General features: G+C 37.3%; 1 protein-coding gene and 1 non-coding gene across 17 annotated transcripts in view; one reads left to right on the top strand and one right to left on the bottom strand.

Moving 5' to 3' along the window:
* Positions 1 to 1,057: 1,057 nt before the first annotated feature.
* Positions 1,058 to 27,162, top strand: part of SNRPE (small nuclear ribonucleoprotein polypeptide E) — a 167,171-nt gene continuing 141,066 nt past the window's right edge. For 6 of the 16 annotated variants that reach the window (XR_010840588.1, XR_010840589.1, XR_010840590.1 and 3 more), the window contains exons 1-2: positions 1,058 to 1,157; positions 2,745 to 2,807. Coding sequence is in view for 9 of the 16 variants with exons in the window: in XM_067033478.1 (XP_066889579.1) it covers positions 1,122 to 1,157; positions 2,745 to 2,807 (99 nt within the window). In the remaining 7 variants the exon portion in view is untranslated. Of the gene's footprint in view, positions 1,742 to 2,744; positions 2,808 to 4,146; positions 4,226 to 6,574; positions 9,010 to 9,295; positions 10,598 to 27,162 lie in introns of those variants that run through there. The other 10 variants (XR_010840593.1, XR_010840594.1, XR_010840591.1 and 7 more) reach the window with 8 other exon arrangements.
* TRNAK-UUU (transfer RNA lysine (anticodon UUU)) lies at positions 26,293 to 26,365 on the bottom strand. Its single transcript has one exon. It is a non-coding gene; the product is annotated as a tRNA-Lys (tRNA).

Raw genomic sequence — 27,162 nt, 5'->3', positions numbered from 1 at the left:
CAAAGCCGTGCCCCCTGCATTGGGAGCCCTGAGTCTTAAACCCCTGCGCCACCAGGGAAGTCCCCGGAGGTACATTTTTATCTCCACTTTGGTAACAACTAAGCCAAGACATAGCACGGTTGAATAACTTTTTTTAAAAAATAAATTTATGTATTTATTTTATTTTTGGCTGCGTTGGGTCTTCATTGCGGTACGCGGGCTTTGTCTGGTTGCGGCGAGCAGGGGCTTCTCTCCATTGCGGTGCGTGGGCTTCTCACTGCGGTGGCTTTTCTTGTTGCAGAGCTGGGGCTGGGGCTCTAAGCTCGCAGGCTTCAGTAGTTGCAGCACGCAGACTCAGCAGTTGTGGCTTGCAGGCTCTAGCGCGCAGGCTCAGTAGTTGTGGTGCACGGGCTTAGTTGCTCCACGGCATGTAGGATCTTCCCGGGCCAGGGCTCGAACTCATGTTCGCTGCATTGGCAGGCGGATTCTCAACCACTGCGCCACCAGTGAAGTCCAAGGCTGAATAACTTATTCTTGGTCACACACTATAACAGTGCCAGGTTTGAGGCCAGAAATCAGACTTCAGGGTTTTCACGCTACATAGATCTTCTGTTGCCACCTTACAATAACTCCTCACAAAGTTGATGAGAGTTGAATCGGTTACTGGAGCAAACCAGAGCATCTGGCTTTTGAATTCGAATTGTCTGTGGCCGCAAGTGTCAGCTGCTATCAAGCCTAAATTCCAGGGAAATAGGCCTTAGAAAAATCAGTAAACCAACCGATTTCACAGACAGAGGTACGCAATGGGACGATCTGGCTCTTAAAGCCGACTCAGAAAATGAAGTCGCTATGGCCAAGCGCTGTGCACCGCCTCCCGGCAGCCGCCGCACAACCGAAACAGCTAGGCTCCTCCTCCAGCCTCCCTTCAGGTGGCGCTGTAGGACCAACCCACGTTCCAAAATGCAGTCGCCTTAGTTGCTACAAAGCACCGAGATAAGCGGAGCCCGTGGCTAGAGAGGCATTTCCCAGGAGCCTCCCAGGTCGCCCCGCGAGCACCATGCACTTCCGCTTCCGGCTCTTTGTTCCGGAAGTTGCTTTTTGAGGTAGTGTGCGGCGTAGTGTGGTCTTTGTGAGCTTCCACCATGGCGTACCGGGGCCAGGGCCAGAAGGTGCAGAAGGTGATGGTGCAGCCAATCGTATCCTACTGGGGATGTGAGAAGTAGGAGGTTCGGGCCAGGAAATGGGGGGCGAAGGAGCAGACAGAGCAGGCCAGAGGGAGCGGAGTTCGGCCCCTCATCCCATGAGCCCCTGGGGCGGCCGAGACTGGGAGAAAGCGCGGGTAGTTGAAGAAGCAGTTACGGGTGGGAGGTGGGCTTGGCTGACCCCTGCGGTGGGAAATGCAGGAATGGCGGGAGTGAGCCGTTGGAAGACAACCTTAGTTAAGTACTCAGTGAAAGCGGGAGTTATCAGTCTCGTGCCTGAGGAAGATGTCGGCGCCGAAGAAACTCCAGGAAATGAGAGTGGGAGGGGATTCGTTTACAGTGTTTAGGGGGCCCCAAATGGGTGCCTAGTTGGGCACTTTGCATAGGCACAGACGTCGCGTTCAGAAAAGTGAGATGGGGGTAGGATTGACCAGTTCCAGGAAGCAGAGTCTATGCTATGCATGTATTTTTTTTCCTTAACTACTGCTGCAGAATCTCATCTTCAGATACTTGCAAAACGTAAGTTGTTAACTGTTTCATAATTACTTTTTAAGTTAAAGGTGAATTTATTTGGCTGTTTGTTTCATCCTGTCTGATCATTGTTCTAGAGTTAAAAGTAGATGAAACTGGAGATTGCGAGGGTATTTGAGGGGAAGGAGTGCTGGGAAAGCTCTAATGTGATAAAATGGTGTGTAACAGTGCCAACTCCAAGTATGCAAAGAATTGTGTCGTAATTACTTTACAAGACCAAAATTACTAATTTCAAAAAGTAATTATTGGTTGACATGACAGTGGTAATTGGGTACTTTTGTTGCAGTGGGTATGGCTAGAATATTGGAACCTTTCCCCCTTCCCTTTAGGATGAGACACTGGAAGAAAAATTCAGTCGGCTTTAAACTAGGTCATAAAGTGGTGTGTTTAGCACTTTGCAGGGGTAGGGGACACACATATATATAGAAAAGACACCAAAAAAGGAAGACAGGAAGGATAGCTTCAGAGGATTTAGTGGCAGCCTTCTTTCCTTTGAGGGGATTTTTAGGAACTCAAAATTTGACTTGACAAGGCAGGGTATTTAAGTTATCTCTGAAAGAAAACGTGGCTCCTGTTGTTCTGACAAACTTTAGTGTGTGACAGCACAATTGAAAAATAGATTAATTTCGAGTTCTTGTAATTTTTAATCACAGGAATTGAGGGTCCCCCTCCTGGTTGTTAGGTGTGAGACATGGAGAACTGAGTACCTACAGAAAGCTGTCTTGGAGCTGGATTTTGCTATAGCAGATAAGAAAGAAGCCCTTTTAAATGCTATCTTTTCACAAATTTTCACTCTAAATGTATAGAGACTAGAAGCAGTGGAAATATGATTGAGTCCTAAGTTCACAAGAAAATTATTAACTTAGTTCCAATATAGCATTTATTAAGTGAGAATGTTTCTTGATAAGTAACTAGTCTTGGCTTTTATTTGTTAAGGTATTTTTAGGAGCCATGTTTGTCTTCTGTTTGACCAAAGTGGTTGGATTTTATTTACTTACTTCTTAACATTTCTATTTTTGCTGATTCTTTCAGAGATCTCGGATTCAGGTGTGGCTTTATGAGCAAGTGAATATGCGGATAGAGGGCTGTATCATTGTGAGTACCCAAGATATTTTATCTCAGAGCAGTTTGTTCATAGAAAAAGATTTACCAAAAGGTAGCCAACAGAGCGATATACAAAAAGTCAAAGACCCAACCCACAGAAAGTTCTTCAGGACCCACTATCCTTGTCTCAATGTTCTGCTTGATAGGGATTAGGTAGTTCATAAAAGTGAGGGAAAATTACTAGAAAATTATTTAAACAACAGTATTAGTCTTTAAAGGAGGGGTCAAAAGAAATAAAATGGGGCGGGGGAGATGGGACTAATGGAGTATTAGTTCTGGGTTAGGTTATACCTGAATAGAACTGGGTGGGGTTAGTTAAATAAGGTGTCTACGATGGCAGAGTAGCCTAAATAATGTTTTTAAAAAGGAAGATATGGGGCTTCCTTGGTGGCGCAGTGGTTGAGAGTCCGTCCGTCTGCCGATGCAGGGAACACGGGTTTGTGCCCCGGTCCGGGAAGATCCCACATGCCGCGGAGCGGCTAGGCCCGTGAGCCATGGCCGCTGAGCCTGCGCATCCGGAGCCTGTGCTCCGCAATGGGAGAGGCCACAACAATGAGAGGCCCGCGTACCACAAATAAAAAAAAAAAAAAAGGAAGATATGGATGGAAGTGTTATGCTACGACTCTGGTATTTCTTTTAGACAGTGTAGATTCCATCAGTAATCTCCCCTTCCCTGTTTACTAGTTGGAAAACAAGCACAGTGGTTGGTGGTGATAGTGTCTTATTGGGGAACATGGGAAGAGTTAATTCATATATGTACATACACTATATTGAGCACGTTATAAAAGATAAGGGAAATGGCTCTTTGGCATAGTTAATGAAATTTTAAGTCCCAAAGGTTCCAGAAGTAATCTTAAGTACATTCCATCTTCCTTTATTTAAAAAGAGGCTTAGGGGCTTCCCTGGTGGTGCAGTGGTTGAGAGTCCGCCTGCCAATGCAGGGGACATGGGTTCGTGTCCCGGTCTGGGAAGATCCCACATGCTGCGGAGGCCACAACAGTGAGAGGCCTGCGTACCGCAAAAAAAATAAAAAATAAAAAAATAAATAAAAAGAGGCTTAGGGAGTTTCCTGGTAGCCTAATGGTTAGGGTTCCGGGCTTTCACTGCCTTGGCCCGGGTTCAGTCCCTGGTCGGGGAATTGAGATCCTGCAAGCTGTGCGGCATGGCCAAAAAGAAAAAAGGCTTCGGACGGGGAGGTGGTGTTTTAGCTAAAAGATCAGTGGAGAGGTGAGTTTCTGAAGTTAGCATCTCTATATATAGCCATTTTCATTTAGAATGTTTGGGATATGATCTTACGTAAAGATGACAGTCAATTGGCTTATTTTTCTAGGGTTTTGATGAGTATATGAACCTCGTATTAGATGATGCAGAAGAGATTCATTCTAAAACAAAGTCAAGAAAACAACTGGGTAAGACTATTGATGGCCTTAAAGAATTATAGAAATTTTTATTCACTTGCGGAATTGAATTGCAGCTCATTTCACGTTTAAATTTAGTTTGCATTTGAGAAGTTATTATTTGGGAGAGAAATATACTCTTGAAATCGTCCTTTCCCACTTATTCTTTACCCCACTCCATTTTTGCTTTTCTTTCTCTACTCAGAGAGCTCTCACAAAGTAACCAAAGACTAATGGTGATAAATCTAATGGTCCTCGTTTTATTGAGCTCTAAGCAGCATTTGGCTCTGTGATACTATAGTCAGGTTTTTACTTTTCATTACTAGTTCCTTTTTCAGACTTTTATGTATTCATTCTTTAGGACCCAGCCATTAACTGTTTGAGTTGCTCAAGTCTTGGTTCCAGGGCCTCCTGTCACTCAGTATTATTTTCCTAGGCACTCAAGACTGCACCTTAAATTAACATTTATATGTTGACTTCCAAATTTACATTTGTAGCTCTAGACCTCTCTGAGCCTATTCAACATTTCTACTTGGATGTCTCAAAGGCTTCTCAAAGTTAGCACATCAGAAATCAAACTCAGTTCCAACCCCTCACACACTGTTTAGAGCAATTTTAGTGTTCCCTGCCATACTGAATGGCACCAATTCTATTCAGTTTGCTAATAAATTTCTCTGCAACTACCTCAGCTCCCTTCAGTTTGCTCTGTAGTCTCCTGTCATCTTTTGTTTCAAACACCAATCTGAACTTGTCATCTCTTTGCTAGAAAGCCTTCAATGGCTTCTTGTTGCTCATAGATAAGGAAATCTTTAATGTATCCTTCAAGGTCCTTCATGATCTGGCCTTATCTCCCTCTGCTTATTTTGTATCACTTTGCACTTCAGTTTCTGAGCTTCACCCACACATCTTTCAGTTCTTGGAATCTGCACATTTGTCCCATCATAAATCTTTGTATATGCTGTCACCTGTTTCTTGGGACTCAGACCAAATGTCACTTCCTGCCAGGGTTTGGTTTTATTTTGCTTGGTGTGGGTATAGATGGAGGGTGTGCTGTGCTGAGTTTGTAGTGAAATATTCATTACTGGGATTATTAATGTCTCTGCCACTGGACCACATGCTCCATTAGTGTGTGAGTCCTGTCTTTTTTGCTCCCTAATATGCTCACTGCCTAACTCAGTGCATGCCACATAGTTGAAATTTTAAAATATTTGAACAGTGAAGGCAGTTTCTTAACCCACGTTCCTTAGGATTCATGGCTTCATCAAGACCTACTGAATCATTTCTGTTAAAACTCCATTAACTTGAGGTTTATTTAGGCATTTTGTCTTTAATTGTTTAATGCCCCACTTCAGAGCTCACTAGTATTTTTATCAGTGGTAGGTTTCAGGTGCCTCTTTCTTCCAGTCCTTGAGGATTCTCTTGAGCCTATACTAGCTATGTGGAAAGTAGATTCTAAGGAGTGGTGTAATGTTTTGCTTTGCATTTTCCTGCTTAGGCTATTTTTGTGAAAGCCTGGATTTTTCGAATTTAAACATGTCTTGCCAGGAAGGCCAAGCTAACCTTATTGATGTTATTTATAAATTATTTGCAAAATGTTGATTTCCCATGGTAATATCCACCCTGTAGAACAGATTACTATTACCTGTTGTAGAAGCCTGGGAAAGTGAAACAATTTAATTGCTATTGGTGTTGATTAGCATTTCTCAAACCATTTTACTGAACACCAGTAGATATTTATAGTTATTTAGATATTTATATTACACTGAAGATATTTATAGTTATTTCTCAGGAAATAAGTATTCTCTACTCAAATAAGTTTAGAAAATGTTAGGTAAAACTTAAACAAGTTTGTGTATCTCAGGGTGAAATCTATTATATTAAGAACTGTAGAAGAGATATGGGAACATATGTATATGTATAACTGATTCACTTTGTTATAAAGCAGAAACTAACACACCATTGTAAAGCAATTATACTCCAATAAAGATGTTAAAAAAAACTGTAAGAAAGGAGTTATAGTAAATAGGCTGCATTTCCTTAAAAAACTAATTTCTCGATTTCTACAAACTCAGAGCATTAGGAAATATTGGGGTAGTTGACTTAGTCTACAGAAATTACTTTTCGTAAAATAACATTTGTCTACCTTCATTAAGTTATTGTTGAAAAAGTGCCTATGGTCTAATATGCACAGCCTTTCAATATATGAATATTGGAATATGTCACATACCTTCACAAGAGAGAAAGCATTTTCAAAATCACTCAAGAATGATCTAAAATTCTGAGGCTAAAAGGTGGTTACAAAGTTGTCTGAGTGGCTATTAATAGCTTTTTTTTTTTTTTTTTTTTAATTTTGTGTTGCAGGTCGGATCATGCTAAAAGGAGATAACATTACTCTGCTCCAAAGTGTCTCCAACTAGATGATCAATGAAGTGAGAAATTGTCGAGAAGGCAATACAGTTTTTTTAGGTGTGCTTTGTTAGAAGTGTAGTTCTAAAGCATTTATTCATATTGTTTCACTCACCTTTATGTTATTACCAGATGACAATAAATGCTGTGGGATTGTTTTTATTAAAATATTTACATTGTTTTCTTTTATCCAGTTGTAGAGAGTTTTTACACAGTGGCACCATTAGCTGTTAGTATTTATTTTAAGGTTTTCTGAAGATGGCACTGTCCTGGGCATTTGCTTTTCACAAAACTGGCATCTGTAGATTCTTAAGGCAAAGAGTAGGAAATCTACTTGACATGTAATCTTCTGATACTGGGTGGTGGAGAAAGGGGAGTGTTCACAAAAGTAAAGATTATGGTGCCAATGTATGTCTTCATCATCAGTTCTAATTCTGAATGCTGGGACACAAGGGTTTCTAACCACAATAGGTTGGGGACATTATAGTAGCTCAGTATTTGCTTAGCACTCTCTTAGAATTATTGTGTAAGGCCTTTGTGAATTCTTTTATCACTAAGATCAGAATGTGAGAAGTATTTGGATATAGGCAAAGAATGAAAGTTTGTTAAAAAGGAGCTCTGTTAAGAGTTAACTGGAGGGAGACTTTGTGAGATTGGTAACCTGAAAAAGACCCACAGGCAGCACTGGTAAGTTGTTGTTAGGCAGAACAGTAGTATGTTAGTTGGGAAAACACCTCTCCCATTCTTATCTCCAAGAATTTTGGTTCCTCCTCCAGTAATTGCTTATTTCCTAATTGAATTATGTGGTCAGTTCTCTCTTGGCCCAATATCTCAGGGTTGTTCTAGTTAGAATTCTGTTAAATGGCTATAGAGCATCTGCTATTAGTTGAATATATACAGTGAAACACACTGACAAACATAGCTTCAATACCACATGCTAAGTGTTATTTAAGTTGAATCTTGAAAGATGAATAAGACCTACCTTAAATTCTGGTAATGGGCAGTATTATTAAGGGTAGGTAAGGAAGAAGCAAAGAGTCCAGTTCCTGCTTTTCCAAGTGCCTATGAGGGAGATACAGAACTTTTCTTTGAACTGAGTAAAAGAATCACTTAATGAGACAGAGGAGATTTGTCGGTGAGTGTAGAAATCAGTCCAGCTTAGAACTTGGCATTCTAGCTGTTCCACTCCGTTTGAACTTGTGCCTTTTTGGTCATATTTTGAAATAAAGGGCTGCTTTAGCTCTTTTAACATATTTGAGTTTGAAATTCAATTGAACCTGCTACAGCATGCAAAGAAAACATTGGGCAGCAGAGGGAGTTGCAGTCCTGAGACTGCTTCAGCCTTTCTGGTGAAAAGCTTTTTGAGAGCAGAGCAAAGACCTCCCTGCAGCTTTCTTGGCACCAAAATAGCTGGGAAGGAGGATGAAAACTGGAGCAGTATAATCCCTAAGAAAACCTGCTGGCTGCTTTTTCCATTTCCCTGTATGGCCTTTCTGACCTGGCTGCCCTATGTAAGCAAAGCTGTGCCTGCTGTGGCTTATCCTGAATGGATCAAGACATGGAAAGGTCTATTTTTGACAGAACAAGTGGTGATAGTGAGAAATAAGGTACAGTGAACTCTTAAAATTGAGCTCTGTATTTAGAAATCTCTGCTTGCTTTCCTGCTGTACTGGAGCCTGTGGTGTTTACTTTTTAAGTTGTACTTTTCCACAATCTGCACATCTTTTCTTCCAGCCAGAATTTGTATTACAGAAGGAGTTGCTGTCTGCTTCATTAAGGTTATTAAAACATGCTGCTGGGAAGCTGCTCTTGTTGGCAGCCCTTGGTATGTGAGCGGTTATTTTTCTGGAATGCCTGTGGGTTTCTGAAGGGGTCTTGCTAACAACCCACGAACTCTCTTGTAACATTATTGAAGTGAGGGGTGGGAGGAGATTCAGGCTGTGAAAAAGTAAGTGCTGATTCTGGCTTGGTGTTCTGTTAGTAGTAAGTAGGGAGAAAGAAGGATAAGAATAGTTTGAAAATGCTAGAATTTTGTATATACCGGCACCAAATATTATTGTATCGTGTTTGTCATTTTCAAGATTAGAGAGTGGATCTCTGTCTAATTTGGATTAAGGCATTATTATTAGCCAGGAAGTGTCATGGGCATTTTCTGGGGAAAACCTAATAACACCATCTCATGTTAACTGGATGACACAGGATCTTTTCCCTAATTAATTATTCCTATTAGAACTGATCATAACCACATACTCGTGGCATGCTTTTTTGAGGGGATGCTTGGTAAAACTTAAGGTGGCATGAGAACTTAAGTCTGTTACTACTTAGAATTTAATTTTAATTTAAAAGTTATATGCAGTGGAATTTTTAAATATTAAAAAGCATTAACTTAATACACGTTTATGATCAAATGTAAACTATACAGAAATATACAGAGCAGAAAACAAAAGTCCCTCCTTTTCCCATCAGTGTTCTCCATAAATAACCACTGTTAACAGTTAGGTGCTTTCTGAACTCTTTACAGATATGTATAGCTTGGTTTGATTCTTGTTTTGGTATTACTTTAAAATTTCTTTTAGGTAAAATTTTTTATTTTGGTAAAATACACATAATATTTACTATCTTAACCATCTTATTTATTTATTTTATTTTTTTTTGGCCGTGCTTCGTGGCTTGCAGGATCTCAGTTCCCCAGCCAGGGAACCTCTGCCCCCTGAAATGGAAGTGTGGAGTCCTAAACATTGGACCTCCAGGGAAGTCCCTATCTTCACCATTTTAAAGTGTGCACCTCAGTAGTGTGTTAAGTATATTCACATTGTTGTGCAACCAATCTTTAGAATTTTTTTTATCTTGCAAAAAACAAACTGTACCTATTAAACAACAACTTAACCATCCCTCTCCTCAGCCCCTGGATTTAATTTTTTGTTTGAGTTTGATTAGGTACCTCACATAGGTGGAATCATACAATATTTGTCTTTTTGTGACTGACTTATTTCACTTAGCATAATGTCTTCAAGTTTCATCCATGTTGTAGAATGTGTCAGAATTTCCTTCCTTTCTAAGGCCGAATAACATTGCATGTATATATACCACATTTTGTTTATACATTTAACTGTTGATAGACATTTGGGTTGCTTCCACTTTTTGACTTTTGTAAATAATGCTGCTTTGAATCTTTGAGACCCTGCTTTCAGTTCTTTAGAGTATATTCTCTGAAGGTTTTTGAGTAACCATCATACTGTTTTCCACAGCGGCTTCACCATTTTACTTTCTCATCAACAGTGCACAAAGGTTGCAGTTTCTTCGCATCCTTGGCAAAACAACCTTTTTTTTTTTTTTTTTTTTTTTTAAGAGAAGTCTGTGACTTTATTGGCTGAGCAGGCTACTTGAAGAGGGTGAAGCCAGAGGAGGGGCCCTGATGCCATTCCTGGCTGTGTAGGTGATTGAGAACTCAGGCTTGATTCCACCTGGTTGAAGGTCTTGACCTTGTAGACGCCCACCATGCTGCCCACCATCTCAGGCAGGATGATGTCCTGCAGGTGCGTCTTTACCACCTCAGGTCTCTCCTTGGGCAGTGCCTCCTTGGCCTTGCACTGGGCGCTTTAGCAGGGTGTGCTGCTTCCTTGGCAGTCCTGGTTCAGCAGTAGCTGGGTGCTGTACAGCTGTACCAGCTGCTTGTAGGACCCGTCCTACAAGGTCCACGCTGCTGTAGGTGAAATTGCCAAAGGTCTGCTGCTTCTGCTCCATTCTGCCATCTTGTCGATTCTTCGGAGAGGTAAAACTTCTCTTTTTGATAGCAGTCATCCTAATGGTTGTGAGGTTGTGGTTTTGATTTGTATTTCCATAATGATAGTAATGTTGAGCATCTTTTCATGTGTTTATTGGTCATTAGCTTGTCTTTGGAGAAATGTCTATTCAAGTCCTCTGCCTGTTTTTAAACAGTTTATTTTTTGTTGTTAATTTGAAGGAGTTCTTTATATATTCTGGCTTAAATAAATGATTTGCAAATATTTTCTCCCATTCTGTGGGTTGCCTTTTCATTCTGTTCATTGTCTTTTGATACACGGAAATTTTTAAATATGATGTAATCCAGTTTATCTGTTTTTGCTTTTGTTGCCTTTTTTTTTTTGGCCTTGCTGCAACTTGTGGGATTTTAGTTCCCGGACCAGGGATGGAACCCAGGCCCTTGGCAGTGAAAGTGCAGAGTCCTAACCACTGGACCACCAGGAATCTCCGGCTGCCTTTTTTTGTGTGTGTGTGTGGTACACGGGCCTCTCACTGTTGTGGCCCCTCCTGTTGCAGAGCACAGGCTCCGGACGCACAGGCTCTGCAGCCATGGCTCACGGGCCTAGCCGCTCCACGGCATGTGGGATCTTGCCATACCAGGGCACGAACCCGTGTCTCCTGCATCGGCAGGCAGACTCTCAACCACTGCGCCACCAGGGAAGCCCTCCCTGCTGCCTTTTTAGTGTCATAGGTATTTTTATTTATTTATGCACACATACTCTTTGCAGTTCCTCTGTTATCAACAAAACTTGCACATAGTTCCATGTTAAACAGCTATGATGTATTCCATTATATGAGTCTCTCAAGTTAAGTAATCACACCCTATTGATAGGTATTTTAGGCTGTTTCTCATTTTTTACCATTAAAAAAAATTTTGTAATGAACATGTTCATGCCTGTTTTTGTCCACTTAACATTTTCTGAGATGAGTTCTTAGAAGTGGACTTGCTAGATCAAAGGATATGCACATTAAAAAAAATTCTATAAGTACTTCTAAATTGCCTTCCGAAGTACATGTGAGAAAATTGTTTTCCTCATACTAGGCAACTGTTAGGCAGCAGCTTTAATGAAACTCACAGCCTTATTGTGAGGATACTGTGAAATAATAATTGCCAACATCCTAAGGATGCCAGAATAGAAAAATGGAAAAAATTTGGCCTTTGATGACTTTTGAACAACTGAATTAACTCTGGAACTTCCCCACCACCTAACTTGTTACGTGAGAGAAGAAAATTCCTGATTGGATTTTCTGTTACTTACAACTAAAGCATTGTAACTGAGAACAGTGTCAGAATGGGACCACTTATCTTCCGTACCTCTTAAGCTTGGGATGGGATTAGTTGTTTAGTGAAGATTTTGTTAAATGCCATAGTTAAGAAAGTTGGCAATTGAAGTGATAATCTTGGACTGTATCAGGGAATACAAATGAAGTGATGTGACTGATTTTATTCAATAAAACAGTAAACTTCCTTAGTTAAGAAAATAATTCCTGAGAAAGATGATCTTGGATCATCATTCTAAGTCCATAGAAATTGCTGTCTCTGGAGTATTAACAGATTAACCTCATTAACCCCAGAGCCATCTGAGTTTGCAGTGTTTTGCAGGGCTGGGAAATTGCAGAGAGGAACTAGGGAGAATAAACAAATGAGTGCCTCCTTTTGATGGGCTGTTACTAAACCAGAGATGGTAGGAGTGGGAAAGGGAGGATTTTCCCCAGAAAGCATCTTTCTTTAGATTCTACACTTGATACAGTACTCAGTTTGGGAAGTTGTTTCTTGTTTTTCACCAGTGTCAGTTTTTATTTGGATGTGATACGTTAGACATAGTGAAGAATATACAATTTAGTCCCTGGGCTTCCCTGGTGGCACAGTGGTTAAGAATCCACCTGCCAATGCAGGGGACATGGGTTCCAGCCCTGGTCCAGGAGGATCCCACATGCCACAGAGCAACTAAGCCCATGCACCACAACTGCTAAGCCTGTGCTCTAGAGCCCATGAGCCACAACTACTGAAGCCTGTGCGCCTAGAGCCCGTGCTCCATAATGAGAGAAGCCACCACAGTGAGAAGCCTGCACACTGCAACGAAGCCCCTGCTCGCAGCAACGAAGACCCAACTCAGCCATAAAAAAAGTTTAGTCCTTGTCTTTGGGGAACTGGGAAAGCAGCGAGGTACAGAGGGAAAGATGATCTTGGTAGTCCGCATACTCGGGGTTAAACTGCAACTTTAGAATTATGCAAACCTCTTAACCTCAGTTTCATAGGGCTGGTGGAATAATTTCATGAGATAATACATATAAAGTACCTATCAGGCCTCGGGAATGCTCAAGAAGTATTATTTGTCTCGTTAACAAATGAGGATAGATCTGTCGTTTAAAAGATTTATTTAGGAATGTGTGGGGAAAAGGTAAACTTGTTCCACATAGAGCGAGACAGATCACAACTTCGGGAATCTGTTTTGTTTTTCATGGTTCAGTTTACTGAGGCATAATTTACAGATACTGAAAGTCACACTTCACATGTGCACTTTGATGACATTTGACAAATGTATAGTCATGTAACCTGCCACAGTCAAAACATAACATTGATATTTCCATGATCGAAAATGGTTACCTCAGGTTCTTCACAGTCAATCCACTTCACTCACACTAGCTCCTTGGCAACTACTGATCTGATTTCCGACTTTACAGTTTTGCCTTTTCCAGAATGTCATATAAATGGAATCATACAATGTATAGCCTTTTGTGTCTGGCTTCCTTCATATAATGCTTTTGAGATTCATACATGTTTCATGTATCAGTGGTTTTTCCCTTTTTATTGCTAAGTATTCCATAGTATGGATATACCACAATTTGTTCATCCATTACCTAGTTAATGGACATTTGGGTTGTTTACAGTTTTTGGCAAGGGAGCAGTGTGACAGTCAAATGATAAGTGTATGTTTAACAAGAGACTGTCAGACTTGAAAGTGGCTATACCATTTTGCATTCCCATTAGCAATGTATGTGAGTTCCAGTTGCTCTGCATCCTCACCAGCAATTGGTATTGTCAGATTTTATTTTCTCCATTCTAATAGGTGTATAATGGTATCTCATTGTTTTAATTTGCATTTTCCTAATGAATAATTTTGAGTACTACAGTCATTCTTTGGTATCCTTGGGGGATTGGTTTCTGGGTGGCTGCCCCCCACCTCCTCCCACAGGATACCAAAATCTGCAGATGCTTAAGTCCCTCATATAAAGTGGCATAGTATTTGCGTATAAACTATGCACATCCTACCCATATACTTTGTCATCTCTAGATTACTTATAATACCTAATACAATGTAAATAGTTGTAAATACAATGTAAATGCTATGCAAATAGTTTCTGGTGTGGGGGCAAATTCAAGTTTTGTATTTTGGAACTTATGTAATTTTATTTTACTGAAAATTTTTGTTCTGCAGATGTGGAACCCTCAGATACACAGAAGGGCCAACTGTCTTTTCATGTGCTTATTTGCCATCTGTATCTGTGATGAAGTGTCTCTTCAAACCCCTTGCTGTTTTAAAAATTGGGCTGTTTTCCTCTTTCAGTGTTGGAGAGTTCTTTATATATTCTGCACAAAAAATTCCTTATCAGAGAGGGGGTTTACAAATATTTCTTCCCAGTCTGTGGCTATCTTTTCATTTCTCTGCAATGTCTTAACACAAATTTTTCATTTTTTCAATTTTCAAGGTTTTCATTTATCAAAAAAATTTTTTTTATGGTTTATGCTTTTTGTGTCGTAAGGATTCTCTGCCAAACCAACAGTGACAAAGATTTTTCTGATGCTTTTTTCTAGAGATCTTAGGTGCACCTTTAGATCTATCATGCATTTTGTGTTAATTTTATAATACAGTGTGAGGTATAGATTGAGTTCATTTTTTTGGCAGATGGATGACCAATATTCCAGGACCATTTGTTCAAAAGACTGTCATTTTCCATTGATTTACTTTAGCACCTTTGTTGAAAATCAGTTGACCGTATGTGTGGGTCACTTTTTTTGGGCTCTTTTGTTCCATTGCTCTGTAGGTCTGTATTTTAACCAATACCACATTGACTTCACTATTACAGCTTTATAATAAGCTTTGAAATCAGGTGGTGGGAATCAGCCAGCTTTGTTCTTTTAAAGTAGTTTGTTCCAAGGCCTTAGCTTTTCCATAGAGATTTCAGAATCAGCTTGTCGATTTCTACAAAAAATCTGCTGGGATTTTGTTGAGGTTGCTTGATGATGTAAATAGTTTTGGGGAGAATTGACATCTTAATATCATCTTCCATTGATGAACATGATATCTCTCCATTTATTTAGGTTTTCTTTTATTTCTCTTACCAGTGTTCTGCAGTTTTCAGCATAAAATTCTTGCACACATTTTGTTAGATTTATCCTTTCCTAAATATTTCATGTTTTTTGATGCTATTATAAAGTACAGCTGAGTTTTATAAATTGACCTTGTATCCTGTGACCCTGCTAAACTCAATTATTAATACTAGTCTCATTTTTGTGGATTGCTTGGGATTTTCTATATACATGATCATTTTGCCTGCAAATAAACATGCAAGAAATAAAAATTCAAAGAAAAAGTTTTATTCCTTCCTTTCCAGACTAAGCCTTTTATTTCTTTTTCTTGCCTTTTTTCGATGGCTAGGGCCATTCTAGTATGAGTGGTAGGAGTAGACATCTTTGTCTTGTTCCTGATCTTAGTGAGAAAGTATACCATTAGTGAAAAAACATACTATCAAGTATGATACAGTTGTAGGTTTTTGGTACATGTCCCTTTAGTTGGTTAAGTTCCCTCCAAATCTAATTTGCTTAGCGTTTTTTTATCGTGAATGTGTTGAATTTTGTCACCACTGTTTTCTGCACCTATTGGGATGATCACATGGTTTTTCTGTTATTGTCTGAAAAGGCAAATTGCATTAACTGGTTTTCTCTTTTTAAAAAATATTTATTTATTTATTTTCGGCTGTGTCAGGTCTTATTTGTGGCACACAGGATCTTTCGTTGCAGTGCTCAGGCTCTTGTTGCAGTGCACAGGCTTCTCTCTAGTTGTGATGTACAGGCTCAGTAGTTGCAGCATGTGGGCTTAGTTGCCCTGCTGCATGTGGGATCTTAGTTCCCTCACCAGAGATTGAACCTGAGTCCCCTGCACTGGAAGGTGGATTCTTAACCACTGGACCACCAGGGAAGTTCCTGCATTAACTGGTTTTCAATGTTGAACTAACCTTGCATTTCCGAGATAAACACCACTTAGTCATAGTGTATTATCTATTTTATATATTGTTAAATTCAATTTGCTTATTTGTTTAAGGTTTTTTGCGTCTATGCTTATGAGGGATGTTGATTTGTAGTTTTTTGTGGTGTTTTTATCCGGTTTTAGTATCAGGGTAATAGTTTCAAAAAGTTGAGAAGTGTTTCATCATCTTTTATTTTCTGGAAGAGTTGTATGGGATTCTTATCATTACATCCTTAAATGTTTGGTATATTTTTACCTATGAAGCCACCTGACCTGGAAGGTTTCTGTAACTTTGTCCCCAATTTGGAAATCTTTATCATGTGACCTAAGGAATTTACAAACTAGCTTAGGGCACTATTACACATATAATCAACAGAGAAAATAGTACAATGCACTATATAAATACTAAAGATTAACTGGCATAATAAAAAAGAACAAATTAATGCCATTTGCAGTGACATGGATGGACCTAGAGATTGTCATATTGAGTGAAGTAAGTCAGACAAAGACAATATGACAATGACAATATGACAGTGATATCCTATATCATATGATACTGCCTATATGTGGCATCTAAAAAAATTCTACAAATGAACCTATTTACAAACCAAACTGAGTCACAGATGTAGAAAACTTACGGTTTCCAACGGGGAAAGGGGAGGGAGGGATAAATTTGGAGATTGGGATTGACATATACACATTACTATGTATAAAATAGATAACTAATAAGAACCTACTGTATAGTGTAGGGAACTCCATTCAATACTCTGTAACGACCTATATGGGAATAGAATCTTAAAAAGAGTGGATATATGTACTGATATATGTATACATATATCAGTTAGTTTCTGCTGTACAGCAGAAACTAACACAGCATTGTAAATCAACTATACTCCAATAAAAAAAAGAAAGAAAAAAAGATTAACTGGCATAAATGTGGAGGGTGGTCTGGGGCACACCATGAAAAAGAAAGACATCATCTGTATAATGGAAGTTCAAGTCCTTAGCCTGACTTTCAATGCTTTCTACAGTCTATCTATCTCTCAGGACTTCAGCCTTATCCCCCAGGACTCCTAGGACTCCTCTGTATTCAAAACCAATAACTCATTGTCCCCTAAGTTCACCTATCTCTACAGCTTCTTTTTGTGATAGAAGGTTTTTGCTACTAATTCAATTACTTTAATAGATCTAGGACTATTCAGGTTATCTACATTTATTGAGTGAGTTTTGAGAGGAAACTTTTTATAAAGGAATTTGTCCATTTTATGTAAACTATCAAACTGGCATAAAGTTATTCATAATATTTCTTATTTTAATGCCTGTGTGATCAGTAGAGATACCTTTTCTTTAATTCCTAATATTGGTAATTTGTGTTGAAGTTTTTTCTTGGTCAGAAATTTATCATTTTTATTGAACTTCTTAAAAGAAACAGGTTGTCATTTAATTGTTCTGTAAGGTTTTACTATTTTCAATTTCATCAATTTATGCTTTTTATTATTTTCTTTTGTCTGCTTGCTTTTGGATTTAATTTGATATTTTCTAGTTTTTTAAGGTGTAAGTTTAGATTATTGATATAAAAATATTGGTTATATTTTTAATATAAGCATTTCATCATGTCTCAGAAATTTTGATATATTGCATTTTTATTTTTATTAAGCAAAATCTTTTCAGTTTCCTTTTTAAATTCCTCTTTCTTTGATACATGAGTTATTTAGAAGTGTGTTGTTCAATTTCCAAATATTTGGGGATTTTCCAGTTATTGTTCTGTTATTGATTTCTAGTGTAATTCTGTGTGTACAGATAATACACTTTTAGTTATTTTAAGTTTGATTTTAGTTATTTTAAGTTTGTTAAGTTTGTTTGATAGCCCACATGATCTGTCTTGGTGACTATTCCACATGCACTTATAAAGTATGTGTGTTCTAGGGACTTCCCTGGCGGTCCAGTAGTTAAGACTCCACACTCCCAATGCAGGGGGCATGGGTTCAGTCCCTGGTCGGGGAACTAAGATCCTGCATGCCTCATGGCACGGCCAAAAAAAATAAAATAAAAAATTTAAAAATAAAAAAAACCCAAAACACTTAAAAATAAATCTGCCATCTAGTGGGAGACAGAGCTTCATAAGTCTTTTGCATTTCTGTGTGTCTTGCAAGCAAGGTACTGACTGCCCTTTGTTTCTGACTGTCTTTTTCAAGGAAGTTTATTTAGCAAACAACCTTGGAAGATAGTATCTTTCTAGAGCAAGGAGCAGGCATGCTTACTGCCCACATAAAAAATTTAGTTCTCCAAGTTCAGGGTTTTTCTGCTATAACAAAGCACTATATGTCAGTGTCATGTGGCCCTAGTTGCATTGCTCTGTGCTAATTGATATTTGGGGAACCGGTAGAAAAAACAAAAACTGATACTCTGGGTATTTCCATTGGTAGGAATAATAAGCTGCCCTTCTGTAACTCAAATGTCTCATATCTTCTGCCAGCATCCATGAAACTGTGACAGGCCAACCTGTTGACTTGCAAGTAGGGTAAAATTTCAGATACTTCACAGTTCTTGAATCCATCTTTCTTGTTTTTTATTAGTCCCATTTCTTCTTTTTATCTATTTTTCTGTCTTTTGGATTGTTTTTATTATGATTCCATTTTGTCTATTGGCTTGTTAGCTATACCTCATTTAAAAAGTTTTTTACATGATTCCCCTAGGGATTACAATATACATATTTGACTTATTATAGTTTACCTTCATTAGTATTTTACTGCCTCATAATGTATGGTGTTAGAACTTTATTCCTCACATTGTTCATTCTCTTTTGTCATACTTTTAGATGTGTTATAAATTCCTCAGTACATTGTTGCTATCTTTGCTTTAGATAGTCAGTAACAAGATTCACATATACCTACCTGAATATCTGGTTGGGAAGTCCCATCTTTTCTGTCTTATCAGTTTTTAACTTTTGGATTGGAAATAATTTTTCAGGTCATTTTTTTTTTAAGAGACGTGAGGGTTTGTTGTTGTTTTTTTTTTTTTACCAGGTGGATCTTTTCTTGGCTTCAGCTTGAGGTCTTTTCATACATAACCTTCCCACCTCCTCTTAGAGGAAACCTGAGTGCTGAATCCAGTTCTGTATAGGCTCCCTTTTAAAGTGTTGGCTAGTGTTGAGTGTCAAGGAATTAGCAGCAGGAAAAGCTGGAGGGAAGGTCAATAAGGGCATTTCCTTTTCTCCTCTTCTTAATTTCCTTCAGACAGCTAAAGAAAAGAAAAGGTACTTTCTGCTGCAGTCTTTATACCTTGTTTCAACTCTAGAGGGTTCCTTTTTCTATAGATTCCATTGTTAAAAACAGTTTGTTATGGCATTCAAGGATTTTTAAACTATCACCCATAATCATGGTTCCCTGTAATAGCTGTTTCCTGCTGTCCTTCAGGCTTTGTGCATAACATTCCACTGAGTTGACAAATCATAATTTATGAAATATTTCTTTATGTAGTTTCAGCTTTTTCATTACTATAAATTATGCCACAGTGAACATCCTTTTGCATCTCTTTTGCACTTCATGAGGTATATTTCCATGAGTGGGTTTGTGTATTTTAAAACTACCAGCAATTATATAGGTAAATATATATATTTGCCTATATAAATATATTTATATATATTTATTATATATTACAAAAGTAGGTTAGAAAGAGGAAGAAACCTGGAAAATACTTACCCTGGGGTTTGGGGAATCTTATAACTTTGCCTAGAGAAAAGAAGGTGAAGAAATTGTATAGACTTGTTGAAGACAGGCTATTGCAAGGAAATTTTCAAAAATTTGGCTATGGATCTCTACTGTTCTTTTTCCAGAGGTTAGTATTTGAGGTTTCAATACCTCTTGATTGTTTTTAAAAAATTTTTTTTATTGTGTAAAATACATATAAATTTTCTATATTAACTATTTTTTAAGTGTACAGGTCACTATTTAATATCACCATCCATCTTCATAACTCTTCATCCTGTTAAACTAAAACCCTATGCTCATAACTCCCACAATCCTCTCATCTCCCCCACCCTGCCACCAACCCCTGGCAATCACAATTCTACTTTTTGTCTCTGATTTAAGTACCTCATTTAAGTGGAATCAAACAGTATTTGTCTTTTTATAACTGGCTATTTCACTTAGCATAATGTCCTCAAGGTTTATCCATGTTGTAGTATATGTTAAAATTTCTTTCCTTAAAGGCTAAAGAACATTCCATTGTGTATATATATATATATATATATCTCACATTTTGCTTATCCATTCAGCCATCAACAGACACTTGGGTTGCTTTCATGTTTTAGCTATTGTAAATAAAGTTCTGAACATGGGTGTACATATATCTCTTGGAGACCCTGATTTCAATTCTTTTGAGTATATATCCTCAGAAGTGGAATTGCTGGGTCATATGGTAAATCTGTCTTTGATTTTTTGAAGAAACACCATATTGTTTTTCACAACAACCCTACCATTTTACATTCTCACCAACAGCATGCAACAGTTACAGATTCTCCACATCCTCACCGACATCTGTTGTTTTGGTTTTTTGATAGTAGCCATCCTAATGGGTGTGAGGTGGTATCTCATTGTAGTTTTTATTTTCTTTTTAAAATGTTTATTGTGGAAAATACATTTAACATGATATCTACCCTTTAACAAAATTATAAGTGTACAACACTTTTTCCTTTTTTTTAATCCTGCATGTATGTTAAATTTTATAGAGTGCTTTCTTTCATTAATGATTATATGAATTTTCTATCTTACAATACTGCAATAATTTACATTAATTGACATTGTGGTTTTGATTTACACATTTCCCTAATGATTATTGATGCTTAGCATCTTTTCATTTGCTTATCTGTCATTTGTGTATCTTTGGAGAAATATCTATTCAAGTGTTTGCCCATTTTTTAATCCAACTGCTTTTTGAGTTTTAGGGATTCTCTATATATTCTAGATATTAATCCCTTATCACATATATGATTGGCAAATATTTTCTCCCGTTCTGTGGGTTGCCTTTTTACTCTGGATGGTGTCTTTCAGTGCAGAGAATGTTTAAATTTTCACGAAGTCCAGTTTGCCAATTTTTTTCTTTTGTTGCCTGTGTCTTTCATGTCATATCCAGGGAATTATTGCCAAATTCAGTGTTGTGTAGCTTTTATTGTGTTTTTTCCTGAGTTTTATGGTTTTAGGGCCTACATTTAAGTCTTTGATTCATTGTATATGGTATTGGATAGGGTTTAACGTCATTTTCTTTTGCATGTGAATATCCAGTTTTCCTAGCACCACTTGTTGAAGACTGTCCTTTCTCTATTGCATGGTTGTGGCACCCTTGTCAAAAATAATTTCACCATGTGAAGGTTTATTTCTGGGCTTTCTCTATTCTATTGGTCTATATATCTGTCTTGATTCCAGTACCACACTATTTGGAGCTTTGTAGTACGTTTTGAAATCAGGAAGTGAGGCTTTTAGCTTTGTTCTTCCTTTTCAAGATTGTTTTGGTTATTCAGAGTCCCTGGTTTTAGGATGGGTTTTGGTTTTTTTTTTCTATTCCTGGAAAAAATATCAGGATTTTGATAAGAAATACATTACATTTGTTAGGAATCTATAGATCACTTTGGGTAGTCTTGACATCTGTGGGGTAGTACTGACAATACTAAGTCTTCCAATAAATGAGCATGGGATATATCCGTTTTTTAATGTCTTCTTTAATTTCTCTCAGCAATGATTTGTAGTTTTCATTGTACAAGTGTTTCAACTCCTTAGATAAGTTCATTCCTAAGTATTTTATACTTTTGATGTTACTGTAAATGGAATTGTTTTTGTAATTTCCTTTTCAGATTGTTTATTATTGGTGATTATTAGTGATAGAAATATAACTGATTTTTGTGTTGACTTTATATTCTGTTACTTTGCTGCATTAACATTTTAGTGTCGCAATTTTTTGTAGACTGGGGTTTTCTCTATCAAAGATCATATCTGTAAACGATGATAATTTTACTTCCTCTTTTCCATATTAGATGCTTTTTATTTCTCTTTCTTGTCTAATTGCTCTAGTTAGAACTACCAGTACTAAGTTGAATAAAAGTGAGGAAGGTTGACATCCTTGCTTTATACCTGATCTTAGAGGAAAGGCTTTCACATTTTTTTAAATTGAGGTATATTGGCTTACAATATTATATAAGTTTCAGGTGCACAGCACAGTGATTCACAATTTTTAAAGGTTATACTCCATTTATAGTTATTATGAAATATTGGCTGTATTCCTTGTGCTGTACAATATATATTGTAACTTATTTATTTGATACGTAATAGTTTGTACTTCTTAATCCCCTACCTCTATCCTGTCCCTCCCCTCTTCCCTCTCACCACTGGTAACCACTAGTTTGTTCTCTGTATCTGTGAATCTGTTTCTTTTTTGTTATATTCACTAGTTGGCTTTACATTTTAGATTCTACATTTAAATAATATACAGTATTTATCTTTCTGTGTCTGACTTATTTCACTTAGCATAATTCTCTCCAAGTCCATCCATGTTGTTGCATATGGCAAAATTTTATTCATTTTTATGGCTGAACTGTATTCCTTTGTCTGTGTGTGTGTGTGTGTGTGTGTGTGTGTGTGTGTGTATTGCATCTTCTTTATTCATCTGTTAATGGACACTTATTTTGCTTCTATATCTTGGCTATTGCAAATAATGCTGCTATGAACATTGGGGTGCATATATCTTCGAGTTAGTGTTTTCGTTTTCTTCAGATGTATACCCTGGAGTGGAATTGCTGGATCATATGGTAGTTCTATTTTTAGTTTCCTTTTTAATTAACTAGTTTAAAAAATTTTATTGAAGTATAGTTGATTTACAATGTTGTGTTAACTTCTGGTGTACGACAAAGTGATTCAGTCATTCATATATATTATTTTCCATATGGTTTATCACAGGCTACTGAATGTAGTTCCCTGTGCTATACCGTAGAACCTTGTTGTTTATCTATTTTATATATAGTAGTTTGTAACTGCTAATCCCAAACTCCTAATTTATCCCTCCCCCACCCTCTTTCCCCTTTGGTAACCATAAATTTGTTTTCTATGTCTGTGAATTATTTCTAGTTTTTTTTGAGGAACCTCCATAACTGTTTTCCACAGTGGCTGCACCAGTTTATATTCCCACCAACATTGTACAAGGATTCCCTTTACTCCACATCCTTGCCAACCCTTATTATTTATGGTCTTTTTGATGATAGCCATTCTAACAGGTGTGAGGTGATATTGGTAATACCTCATTGTGGTTTTTTTTAACAATATTTATTTATTTAGGCTGTGCTGGGTCTTAGTTGCAGCATGTTTAGTTGAGGCATGTGTGATCTTTAGTTGCGGCATGCAGGCTATTAGTTGCGACATGCAGGCTTCTTAGTTGCAGCACATGGGCTCTTACTTGTGGTGTGCAGCTTTCTTAGTTGCAACATGTGAACTCGTAGTTGCAGCATGCATGTGGGATCTAGTTCCCCAACCAGGGATCGAACCCAGGCCCCCTGCATTGGGAGTGCAGATCATTCTTACCCACTGGACCACCAGGGAAGTTCCTCATTGTGGTTTTGATTTGCATTTCTCTGATGACTAGCAATGCTGAGCACCTTTTCATGTGCCTGTTGGCCATCTCTATGTCCTCTTTGGAAAAACGTATATTCAGGTCTTCTGCTCATTTTTTAATTGGATTGTTTGTTTTTTTTGATGTTGAGTTGTCTGAGCTGTTTATATATTTTGGATATGAACCCCTTATTGGTCATATCATTTTCAAATACTTTCTCCCATTCAGTAGGTTGTTTTTTTGTTTTGTTGATGGTTTCCTTTGCTGTGCAAAAGCTCTTAATTAGGCATTTGTTTATTTTTGCTTTTGTTTCCTTTTCTGCCTTAGGAGACAGGTCCAAAAAAATACCACTATGATTTATGTCAAAGAGTTGTTGTGTCTATGTTTTCTTCTAGGAGTTTCATGGTTTCCAGTCTTACATTTAGGTCTTTAATCCATTTTGAAACTTTGAGTATGATGTTTGCTGTGAGTTTTTCAGGTATGGTTCTTATTATGTTGAGATGCTTTCCTCCTATTCCTAATTTGTTGAGTGTTTTTATAATGAAAGGCTGTTGAGGTTTGTCAAATGCTTTTTCTGTATCAACTGAAGTGATCATGTGGGTGTTTTTCCCCTTTCATTCTGTTAATGTGTTATATTACATTAATCAATTTTTGTATGTTGAACCATCCTTGGATTCCAGGAATAAATACCACTTAGTCATGGCATATAACCTTTTAATATGCTTCTGAATTTGGTTTGCTAGTATTTTGTTGAGGATTTTTACATCATTGTTCATAAGGAATATTGGCTCTGTAGTTTTCTTATAGTGTGTTTGTCTGGCTTTGGTGTCAGGGTAATGCTGACCTCATAGAATGAGTTAGGAAAAATTCCCTATCCTTTCATTTTTTGGAAAAGCTTGGGAAGGATTAATATTAGTTCTTTAAATGTTTGGTGGAGTTCAGCAATGAAGCCATCAGGTCCAGAGCTTTTCTTTGTTGAGAGATTTTTGATTACTGATTCTATCTCCTTTATGGTCTATTCAGATTTTCTATTTCTTCATGATTTAATGTTGGTAGGTTTTGTGTTTCTAGGAATTTTTCCATTTCATCTAGGTTATTCAATTTGTTGGCATATAGTTGTTCATAATACTCTCATAATCCTTTTTATTTTTGTAGAATCAGTAGCAATGTCCCCACTTTCATTTCTGTTTTTAGTAATTTTGAGTCTTTTTTTCTTAGTTCATCTAGCTAAAGTTGTATCAATTTTGTTGATCTTTTCAAAGAACTAACTTTTGGGTTTCATTGAGTTTTCTCTTTTGTTTTTCTGTTCTCTGTTTCATTGATTTCTGCCCTAGTCTGTATTATTTCCTTTCTTCTGCTAGCTTTGGTTTCAGTTTGTTCCTTTTTCTAGTTCCTTAAGTTGTAAATTTAGGTTGTTGATTTCAGATTTTTTTAAAATGTAAGCATTTTATAGCTATACATTTTCCTCTTAACACTGCTTTTACTTCATCTCACAAGTTGTGATACGCTGAGTTTTTGTTTTCATTTATCTCTGTTGTTTAATTTCCCTTGTTACTTCTTCTTTGACTCATTGGTTGTTTAAGAGTATGTTGTTTAATTTCCACAATTTATAAATTTCCCTATTTTACTTCTCATTGATTTCTAACTTTGTCCTGTTGCGGTCAGAAAAGATAACTTTGTATGACATTTATCTTTCTAAATCTATTGAGACTTAATTCGAGGTCTAACATGTAGTCTATCTTGTAAAATGGCCCTTGTGCACTTGAGAAGAATGTATATTCTAGTTGTTGGGTGGAGCGTTCTGTATATGTCTTAGATCTAATTGGTTCATTGTGTTGTTTAAGTCTTCTGTTTTCTAATTTATCTTCTGTCTGATTGTTCTATTCATTATTGAGAGTGGGGTATTCAAGTCTCCAACTATTATAGTAGAGCTGTCTATTTTTCCCTTCATTTCTGTTTTTGCTTCATATATTTTGCTGGTATGTTATTAAGTGCCTAAATATTCATAATTAATTATGAACTGTAGTGTACCTTTTATTAATATATGATATCTCCCTTCTCTCTTGTAATCTTTTTTGGTTTAAAGTCTATTTATCTGATATTAATATAGCAAATCCTGCTCTCTTTTCATTACTATTTGCATGGAATATCTCTTTCCATCCTTGTACTTTCAATCAATTTGTATTTTGGGATCTAAAGTGAGTCTTTTGCAGGCAACATATATTTTGGATCATGTATTTTTATGCATTCTGCCAATCTTTGTCTTTTTTTTTTTTTTTTTTTTTTTTTTTTTGCGGTATGCGGGCCTCTCACTGTTGTGGCCTCTCCCGTTGCGGAGCACAGGCTCCGGACGCACAGGCTCAGCGGCCATGGCTCATGGGCTTAGTTGCTCCGCGGCATGTGGGATTTTCCCGGACCAGGGCACGAACCCGTGTCTCCTGCATCGGCAGGCGGATTCTCAACCACTGCGCCACCAGGGAAGCCCCAATCTTTGTCTTTTAACTGGCAAGTTTAATCCATTTACATTTAAAGTAATTACTGGTAATAAGGGACTTGCTTCTGCCATTTTGCTATTTGTTTTTATGAGTTATAGTTTTTTTTCCCCCCTAATTTTCTGCAGTCCTGTTTAGTTGATTTTTTAGTAGTAAAAATTTTAAATTCCATTCTCATTTTCTTTTGTGTATATTCTATTGGTATCTTCTTTCTGGTTACCATGGGTGTTACATTTAACATTCAATAGTTGCAACATTCTAAGTTGAATTTATACCAGATTTATTTCAATAACATACAAAAACTCTGCTCCTTTATGGCTCTGTCTCCCTGGTTTCAGTTGTCAGTTCACAAAATTGAGTCTTTTAAACACTGTATGCCCCAAAACATAAAATAATAATTCTTTTAAATGCATCAATTTCTTAAATTTTGTAGAAAGCAACATGTGGAATTACTAACCAAAATTACAATAATCCTATTGTTTTTTGTGTACACACACACACACACACACACACACATATATATTTTGACCACACTGTGTGGCTTCTGGGATCCTAGTTCCCCGACCAGGGATCGAACCTGGGCCCTCAGCAGCAAAAGTGCAGAGTCTTAACCACTGAACTACCAGGGAATTCCCCTAGACTAATAATTTTTTTAAAAAATACATTAATCTCTTAAATCATGTAGAAAAAAAGTGGAGATAGAGACTTTTAAAAATAATTCTAGTTTTCATAATTACTTGTGTACATTTACCTTTGTTGAGATCTTTATTTCTTCATTTTTTTTTAAATTGGAGTATAGTTGCTTTACAATGTTTTGTTAGTTTCTGCTGTGCAGCAAAGTGAATCAGCCACACATATACATATATCCCCTCTTCCTTGGATTTCCTTCCCATTTAGATCACAGAGCATTGAGTAGAGTTCCCCGTGCTATACAGTGTGTTCTCATTAGTCCTTTATATTGTTTTGAGTTACTGTCTAGTGTCCTTTCATTTCACCCTTGAACATTTCTTGCAGGGCAGGCTTAGTGATAATAAACTTTTTCAGCTTTTGTTTATCTGAGAATGTCTTAATTTCTCCCTCAGTCTTGAAGGATAGTTTTGTGAGATATAGGATTATCAGTTGAAAGTTTTTTTCTTTTAGCACTTTGAATGTATCAGCTGCACTGCTTTCTGGCTTCCAGAGTTTCTGATAAGAAATCTGATTGTCTTATTGAGGATCTTTTGTATGTGACAAGTCACTTTTCTCTTGCTGCTTTCAAGATTCTTTATCTTTGGTTTTCGAACATTTATTATAAGTGGGTCTCTTTGAGTTCATCTTACTTGGAGTTTGTTGAGCTTCTTGGATGTTTATTTTCATGTCTTTCATCAAATTTGGTAAGTTTTCAGCCATCTTTTATTTAAATATTCTCTCTGCCCCTTTCTCTCTT

This window comes from Kogia breviceps, chromosome 1 (assembly GCF_026419965.1).
Source record: "Kogia breviceps isolate mKogBre1 chromosome 1, mKogBre1 haplotype 1, whole genome shotgun sequence".
NCBI lineage: Eukaryota > Metazoa > Chordata > Mammalia > Artiodactyla > Physeteridae > Kogia > Kogia breviceps.
This window is presented reverse-complemented; position numbering and strand designations above follow the sequence as displayed.